Source organism: Pterocles gutturalis, unplaced genomic scaffold, assembly GCF_000699245.1.
Source record: "Pterocles gutturalis isolate BGI_N339 unplaced genomic scaffold, ASM69924v1 scaffold24156, whole genome shotgun sequence".
NCBI classification, from domain to species: Eukaryota; Metazoa; Chordata; class Aves; order Pterocliformes; family Pteroclidae; genus Pterocles; species Pterocles gutturalis.
In genome coordinates, this window is record NW_010106195.1 from 80,814 (window position 1) to 90,265 (window position 9,452).

The 9,452-nt window shown below is 38.9% G+C and overlaps 1 protein-coding gene across 1 annotated transcript; it reads right to left on the minus strand.

Moving 5' to 3' along the window:
- Positions 1–2,160: 2,160 nt before the first annotated feature.
- Positions 2,161–7,902, minus strand: MSTN (myostatin). Its single transcript, XM_010087714.1, is given in 4 exon segments — positions 2,161–2,459; positions 2,461–2,711; positions 4,978–5,351; positions 7,530–7,902. Coding segments are annotated over 4 exon segments (1,113 nt in total). The 3' UTR covers positions 2,161–2,344.
- Between the last annotated feature and the right edge of the window lie 1,550 nt (positions 7,903–9,452).

The following is a 9,452-nucleotide window of genomic DNA, read 5'->3' on the forward strand; positions in this document are numbered from 1 at the left end:
TTGTTTGCTGTCAGTTCCAAAATCCATCTGCCGCACCTCTGCTATCTGAACTGAGTCGGTTAAAGCTAGTGAAGGTCTAACTCCACAGTATACAATGGAAGTTAATTTCAAGTCTCTGAATGGTTTAGGAGGCTTTTGGTATGCCTCATGCAGAGAGATGCTATTGATAGTTCATATGAGCAGCGTGGGACTATCTGGTGCCAGAATGTCACGAGTTAAAAGTCAAAGGGCAAAACGCTGGTCTCCCTTAAGGCCAGGGGAAGTTTTGCTGTTAACCTCAGCAAAACTCGGGTTTCTCCCTTAATTCTGTAACCTTGTTTTTTGGAGGGGAAGGAATTGTGTTATACTTTTAGTTCTTGTGGCTTCACCAAGACTCCGTATTCTGAGAATTTTAAATTATCTTTTATTTACTCTGATTGTGTTTTGTGGGAAACTAAATTGAAAGTGTATTTAAGGGCCCCAGAGACCTGCTCTGATGAACTCCATCAGAAGCTGAACATCTGCTTGGTGCTCGGATGCAGCTTTAGCAGAACTCCTAATTGTTCAAAAGAAAACGTAGAAAATCTGTTTGCTTTTAAGTTTTAAATCTCGTCGCTCGAACTTTACATTTTAATGTCCTTGCATACAAATAAAAAAAAGTAGAAAACTTAATACAAAATATTTACCACCTAGGCAGAAAATATATGAAAGAGGAAAAATAAAGAAGCTCAAGTATTTATGCAATTTCAGGGTGGTTTTACACAAAGGAAATTTCAAAACTGAATTCTGGAGAATAACAAAAGTGTGTATCAAACTAACATGAAGATGTCGTTGTCTTAACAGACACCTGTTTTATCGTTCTATTTCACATGTGAAATGAAATTGACTTTATAGTAAATAATTGTTTTTAATTTCAATTAATAATTTTTTACCATAAGGAAAATGTACAGATTTTTTGTAGAAATCCATGTCCTATGTTTACTAAAATAAAGATAATACTTTGCTGCAAACTTTTAAATATAATAAAATGCATTTAATAGCAATCTTTTGTGGTATCATCGTTATTTATGGACATAACATTCAAAGTACGGAAAATCAGTTATGGATGAAAATTACCATAAAAACAGTAACCCAAAGAACCTTATAAACATGTCAACACCCATCATTTATCACAGATGGCTCATACCAATGTAAAAAACATATAAAATGTAGTATAATTCTCAACATATGGTTTACTTTGTTGCATTGTTCCTACATGTTATTTGTGATTAAATTCCAGGAAATTATATTATGAAGAGATTATTGTTCTTGTTTATTAAACTAAAGTACAGGTTAAATTCATTCTTTTCTTGCCATGAACATATACCAACAGTGATTAAAAAATAAACATTTATTTACAAAATATTGATGCATACATATTACACAAGTCAGTTATATCAAAGTGGTTTTTTAAACAATATCTGTAGCAACCAACTATTTGCATTGGTTTATCATAGTGCAAACGGTAATGTTGCAAAGGCAGGTTATTAGGTGGGACTGTGATTCTCATGTTAGCCTTCTCTGCTGCCTTTTGGTTTACTATGTCTAGAAAACTATTTCTTTTCTTTTAAAAAATATTTCTTGCGAATGTTGAATAGTGTACCTGAGGATAGGGCAAATTCATTATTATCCTAAATTCTTTCACTTAGAAAACTGTCTCTCTATTTACTCAGCCTGCTTACGTAGCACCATTGCCATTGATTACTAACAAACTAATGAGAAAAAGGAATGGAAACACGCTAAATATACTACGCCATCCCTAATTTCAGGGTTTGTCCATTTGTGTGGAATTTCCTCTGATACATTTCACAATTGTGCACTATATATTCAAGTGTTTAAGGATGATTCTGGTACTATTGTGTAGTGGTGTATGTTACCAGTATATATTTTCCTGTAAATAAAATACTAAGTGAAGCTGTGAAGAAATGGATTTCAAAGCCCACTCCTTCCATCCTCAGATGAGAAGGAGCTTGCTTTTGATTACCAAGTGTACTGAAACCTGCATATAAACTTGCGTCTGAATGACTGAATATTGGTTCCCTCACGATGTAAGAACTTCATTTATGAACTCCGGTGACTTTGATTGTAGCTGTTCTTTTTCACTGGCTCAAAGCCAGCCATTAGGTAACTATATCGTCCTTGAGTTCACGTTCTGTAGCTGGTGCTGCGCTAAATCTGTACGATAGCCTATCATACAGCATGTAGGATGTCGGCAATGCCTAGCGTACGTAACTTCACAGTTTCAAAGACTGGTGAGGGGGTATAACTTTTTTTTTTCTTTTTGGTAGCTTCCACAATTCATGAAGCGGTGGATCTCACAACAATCTCATGAGCACCCGCAGCGATCTACAACCATGGCCGGTATCTTGCCGTATATTATTTGTTCCTTCCCGTTGAAGTACAGCATGTTTATGGGGGACATTTTGGTGGGCGTGCAGCAAAAAGGGGTTTGCTTGGTGTACAAGGTGAGTGTGCGGGTATTTTTGTAAAAATACAAATTCGCATTCTCCGGAGCAGTAATTGGCTTTGTATCTTTTAGGTGCGATAATCCAGTCCCATCCGAAAGCTTCAAAATCCACTGTCAGCGGATAGCGACAACATCGGGATTCTGTTGAGTGCTCGTCACAATCGAGGCCAAAATCTCTGCGGGACCGTTTCGGTGTGTCTGTAACTCTGACCTCTAAAAATGGGTTCTGTGGGGAGAGAAGAAGGAATCAGAAGTATTACAGAGGTAAGCCTAAGTTCAGTAACGCCGTGAAAATATATAATATTTCAGACATAGATGTGTTGTATCAAGCCCATATTCTTAAATAATATTTGCAAACATTTCTGAAGTTACACCCTTCAGAGAACTTTGTCCTCCTCCAAATCTCTGCTACGTTTGATCTCTGCTCGAGGATTATTCCTCTCTTTCATGCTGAGGACCAGCATTTCCTGAAATCACCCTCATCTCAGTGCTAGCATTGTTCCTGTTAACTGCTAAAAGAATGTTGCAGAAATTTTCAGAATTTCTATTCTTGTTGTGGGGTTTGCTTGGTTGGTTTTTTTAAACCCTGTAATAAGAGATACGTTTTTTTCTTTTTGTGAGTCCTTCTGAAATTCCCTCCATTAAAATCAGGCTTTCTGGATATCAAGGAAGGCTTCTTGTCCAGACCGAGGAAGACAAAATTTGCTCCATAATTGCTATTGTTTTTGAATGACGGCAATGGCAGTAGAAATGAGTGTTTCACCTGCTGGGACAGGTTATTTGTACTTCACAGCTTTCCCCTCTGCCAGAGGGCTGAATTTTCCTTACTGAGTTTGGAGAGGCAGCCAATGTTTTGACTCCTGAAAGAGTCCCTGTGGCCAGGAATGGACTTTTGGCAGGGCTCTGAGCCACGTGCCTCCTACCAAAGGTGTGTTCCCACAGTCACCAACTGAGAATAGAAAGAAATTCCGACCTTTACAATCATGAGTTTGAAAAAGTTCCCGGAGTTTCCTCCCTTCCATGCACTGATTTCAGCCCCGTGTGTTGGTTTGGCTCTGACTGAGCTGTCCCACAGAGGAAGACCGTTCCTTAGGAGTAAATAACAGCCCAGATAACTTTGTTACACGGGTTTGTCCCTTCCAAGATACCCATTTTACAGCTGCAAGTTGTCCGGCTGCTGGAGGTGCTCCTCCCAAAGGTAAGTGATACGGGAAGGAGCATGTTGAGAGGAGCATCCCAGTACCTAGAGCTGCCGGAGAGGAGCCAGAGGGAAGAGAAGAGAAATTTCTTCTCCTGTTATCAGCCAGGCCTCTAATCGTGCCCTGCTGCTGAATCAGTTTGTTTTCACAGATGATGATAACCATGGGTTATCCACACGTGTGAAAACACAGCGCTGGGTGTTTGAATGGATGGAGGTGGTGAAGACGTTCCTTATCGTGATATCCATCTGGCCTGTTTCAAGTGTGGGAGATCCACACCTCTACTGGGTCTAAAATTAAGGCATCACAGTGTTGTTCCTTTAAGGTCTTTTAACTGCATTACGCTGCTATGAAGTTAAACGTTACATAGCTACACAGACACAGTTGGACTCGATGTAAAGGTCTTTTCCAACCTAAATGATTCTATGGGAAACAGATTGATCTACTGTTCAAAAGTAAAAGTAAAATAATATTCTTTATGCTTTATTCAAAAGGAGGGATTTCTTGGTTGTGATTGTTTGAGCTGTGACAGGTTCAGGAGTTTTTATAGGCTGTAGATGATTGGCGATTTGCAGAAACAAATAGCAAGGGAAATGCTGTAGTTTAACTGGTGCACTTCAGGTTTAACTTGTTCATCTATACTTAAAAAAAGAAAACATTTATTTTATGCTTTTTCTCATCATTATGACCCATTTATTGTATCAAGCAGAATTTCTCCATTCAAACATTTCTAATAGGTGGAATAATGCACTCTGTCTCATACTGGAAGGTACACAGCTTAGCATTATGAAGAAAATCTGTTAGCACCTTCATAAGCATAGGTAATTCTTGCTGCTGATAATAGAAAATGCAGGCATACAGAATAGGGAGAAACTCCCTCACTTTCTCAGCAATATTAGAGGCAACTTTCCTATCAATCAAAGAGTCTTAACAGCTATTCTTTTAGCTTTATGTAAAATAGCTGCTTATTAAGCAGTGTTTGCTCTCAAATTTGAAAACAACATTACTTTGATAGTACCATCCATCACTAATTACTAGAAATTTTCTAGGTAATGCCCCTCAGCATCCCTCTAAAGAGCTGCAATTTGTCTCAATTTTTCAAATAGGGAAACAGAGACACAGAAAGCCACTGATTTTGACATGGTCAGAGAGCAAAGAAAGACAGACCTGTCTATACAAAACTTGTATCTTCCATTCCCTAAACAATGCTTCCATTTTATCCTTGAAACACGTCTTAAATGCTTTCCAATAAAATGTAAGATATTTAAATGAGATTTTACTAAATAAACTTACCAATCCATCTTCACCTGGTCCTGGGAAAGTTACAGCAAGATCTCGTCCATTCTCGTCAAAAGCTTTTATTTCGATGCCTAAATTGGATTCAGGCTGTTTGAGCCAATTCTGCAACACTGTCTTCACATCGATACTCTGCCAAATACCAGTGCCTGGGTTCATGTCGAGTTTCAAAGATCGAATTCCAGTATATCTTGTACCATCTTTCATGGGTTTAATAAGTCTCAGGATCTGGACAAACACTGTCGTAGGTTTTTGGACTTGCCTCAAGTATATCCACAATTGTGCCTTTACTACTTTGTTATATTGTATTTTAGAGCTAAACTTAAAGAAGCAACATTTTGGTTTTCCCTCCATTTGCAGAAGAAAATCGGCTATAAATGAATGGAAAGGACAAATTACTGAACAGGGAACAAAAAGAAACATGCATATATAAACCCAATTTGTTTTTTTTCCAGACCATGTAGGAAGTCTCACAGTATGTTACAAACAGCATCAGTAACAAAGCAGATTTAACTTAATTAATTTTCTGTGGTTTACTCTCTACAGCAATTTTAATGGATATCAACAAAATCATTATGCTGTCAGCTAGAAGTAATACCGTGTGACAAGGAACTGATGATTGTTTTGTGAACAGGCTAAAATGAGGGTTGGCTAATCATTTTTTAAATAACTCTAGTTGGTGCCTTGTGCTCCAGAGGCTGAGCAGAGCAGATGTATGCTCAGGCTGAAACTCGGAAATGATGGGCAACCATGAGAAGATGCACACTGTAGGGGGACCGTTGCAGTCCTTGATGTGCTCAGTCTCTGACCAGCGGTACCAGTGCTGGGGGCTGTCCAGTACAGCTGCAAAAAAGGCTCTTTCCCAAACAAAAACTGCCTGGGGAGAGGGCAGAGCCTATTCCACTTCACAGTGACTGCTGCCAGTTCATTTCTGACAGTCATCTCCTGAGGACCTTCATAAAGCATGCAGAACAGCAACTTTGCACAAGCTGACTCCACATGTGTGTGGTGATCCAGCTACTGCTAGTTTACTAAATAGCCTTAGGCTGCTACACTTCATACAAACAGGCAGCCATGGGCAAACTCCATGAACACTTTAATTTCTTTTCTCAACAGAAAAAAAAATAATTAAAAGAATATTAATCTAGGGATCATTTTGGTTCCTATAATGTTGTTCAAATGAGAAGAAAAGTGACGTTCAGGACAGCGTTCCTCTTTCCTGTAGCCTAGGAAGCAGCTGTCATACCTAGTCATGGCAATGTCTTCCCATGCCAGGATAAAATGGGTAATACTAATCTTAAATGGTGCGGGGCTTTGACATTCATAAATCTCACCACTTAAGATACCTGTCTCTTTAGTGCATTTAAAATAGTTCAAGGGCTTTTTATAAAAAGCAGGAAATGAATTCTGATCAATGAAGTACAATGACTTTTCTTCACTTGTGATAGCTACATAACAGTTTAATTAAAACTAGTTATAAAGCCTTGCTCATAACAGGCTGGAATAAAAACTGCTGGCAGAGCTCAGCTTTGTGATAAGGCTGCAGTAATATATTGCTGCTAAGTACACATCTTATTAATTAGTAGGTTGAAAAACGTAACAGCTAACGTTACTTTTTCATCGATGCACACATTTTTAGCTGGCTAGAGCAGCTGATATTATTCTAACGTGTGTATTGTAACGATATCTGTAACTGCTAACATGCTTTATATGTCCTGTCATCTTTTTCCTTTTTGACATCATATTCGTAAGTGTTATTTTAAAAAACCAGCTGCCATAGCCAAATACTTTAGCTGATGAAGAACATAAGAGACTATAGTATTAGCCATGCAAAAGACACTTGATAGGAGCCATAGCAGATGTTTAGCACTCAGAAGGTAACTCAGAATCTGCTCGTTCAGTAAATGCCTTCATTCTTCCTTGGCATGACTACTGGAGCTGACTGCTAGAGCATGGACATTTTAACATTTAAATCCGTTACACACATATTTGCTTGAAATATATAGTTTTAACTCCAAAGGAGGTGGTGCTAGTTTATGGGAGCAGCAAAGAAGCAAGAATTTAACTCTATACTTGCATTTGCTGTAGCACATTGCAGTTAGGTAAGTCTAGTGCTCTGAGCTGTATTTCAGCTGATTTCTGCTGCTCCTAAAAACACTGGCCAGTGAAACCTCCCTCAGAAAAATATGGACATCTCATTATCTGCACTTATACTTTATATTTGTGATAGGAAATGCCCCGACTACTGCAGATAACAAAATCAACTAAACTGCAGCTCTCCCTTTGCTTTCTAAGGCAATGGGCAAATCCTAAGTGCTACAGGGCATACCCGTTATAAGGAGCTGAAAACCAAACAGTAAAACAAAGGATCGCAACACGGTCATCTGAACCTGGCTCGAATTCTTTAGAAATAATGCTCTCCTCCCTCCCTCTAGCAGAGTCCAGCCAGCAGCAGTTGGGAGAGCCTGAGGAGGAGTTGTGTGGCTCTACGGCAGGGAGACAACTCTCTCGGAGGAGCGGCGGGAGGCGAAAGCAGCAGGGTTACTTACACTCCGTAGGCATTGTGATAATCGTTTCAGTAGTAGCATGATAGTCATCGTCTTCCAAAGAGCCATCGCTACTATCGTCTCTTTGGACGTCATACTGATCAATCAGTTCCTGTAGCGGAGGAGCTTTGGGTAAAAGTTGCTTAATAACATCCCTGCTAATGTTAGGAGCTTGTTCCAGGCGCAGTTTGCTGAGGATTTGAATTTTTATAGCTTCTATTCTGGAAGATTTTGTATTCTGTCTCCATGTACAAGCATTGCACAGTCCGTCTTTTTCGGCGTTTTCTGTGGGCTGATTACCGTCATCAAGAGCCACCAGATCAACTGAAATCAGCATGAACAGGTAAATATAAACAGAGATCGCTAGCTTTTGCATGATCTCACATTCAGTGCAGCTTTTTTCCCCTTTTCTTTTTCTTCCCCCCCCCCTCCCCTTTCCCTTTCAGCACTAAACAGATCCGTGAGAGCAAATGCAATCTGAGAGACAGCTTGCCACTGGTGTACCTTATATATTCCAAGGGGGCTTTTTATACTCCAACTTTGATTAGGCTCATGTCGTCAAACCCGACGATTGGTTGCTGTCCCAACAATGAATCTGGCTGTCAGAGGGCAAAGCCCTGTCGATCACAAGTCACTAGACAGCATTTAGTTACAGCTAAGGGTGAACTGATTTATCTGGGTGCTTCGCAGAGGATATGCCTTCGCATACTGAAAGGATATATTTCCAAGCATTGTGGGCAGCAGTACTGAAAGACAGCACTGTCATTCTGAAATATATACCAACTGGGTACTTGCACTATGAATTAAGACAGACCTCTCTCTAAACTTGCTTGAGGCTTCTGACAGGCTTTTTGACTTGAAAGTTTGTGCTATTTAAAAGAAAATCCCAAGGGATTACTGTTAGTAGGCAGCGGGGGTGGGGGGGGGGGACAGAAATGGATTGCAAACAGTACTGATTATGTTGTTCAACAACTGAAATATATTGAGCGCTTCATATTTCAGAAAATCTTAATGGGTTTTCTTGCTAGGTACTACCTAAAGCAGTAACAAAGAATTTGTGCATATATGATTCTGTGTAAATGCATATCTTGTTTGTCCCTTTATTATATATCAAAATCCACAGAACAAATCCTTTACTGAATTAACAGCCAGTTATGAAGAAGGAGTCTGTCCCCTCTTCATACTATCACCAGGTCAGCAGAATCCTGGGCAGGAAATTAAATATTGAGAGATCTTTAGTAGCAAAGGTGTTTATAAGGAATATCTTTAGCTACTCACTCTAATACTGTAGAGGAATAGTCCAGCTTGTTTTTTCCATTATTAGTGAATACATTAAAATACTTAAAACACTTAAATCTCTACTGTCCGTATATCTTCTTGAAAATATCTGTATTATGCCAACTAAAGTGATACCTTTCTGTTCTTTCTTTTGCTTTTTACTCAAATATTTGCAAGTTCTCTATATCCTGCTGATATTTTTTAAATTACCATTTTAATATGCTTTCTGCATAAGGGACATATATCTAGATGTGATTTTATACTTACAGGTTATGGCTTATAAAATCTTACAGCAGTGTAGTTCACATTTGATGTGCTGTTAGCAAGAATTATGGAATTCCTACTTAACTGGGGAGGTGGGGGGGGCGGGAGGTTTCTGTTCAGCATAGGCTGTATATTACAGCAAACAGAAATCCTGGAATTTCTATCTATTGTATCTATATCTATATTTGGAATCTTTATATTGCAGCAAAGGCAAATCCTTGAATTTCATGCAATATGCCAAAGTTTGCCTAAGTCAGGACTGAATTGTCAGTTTCTCACTGAGTTTCTCTTCTTTTCTCATTCTGAGTACACTTAAAATGTGGCAAACAGGGCTTTTTGCATATGTTCATGTATATGGTATATGGAAAGATATGGGACAGAACT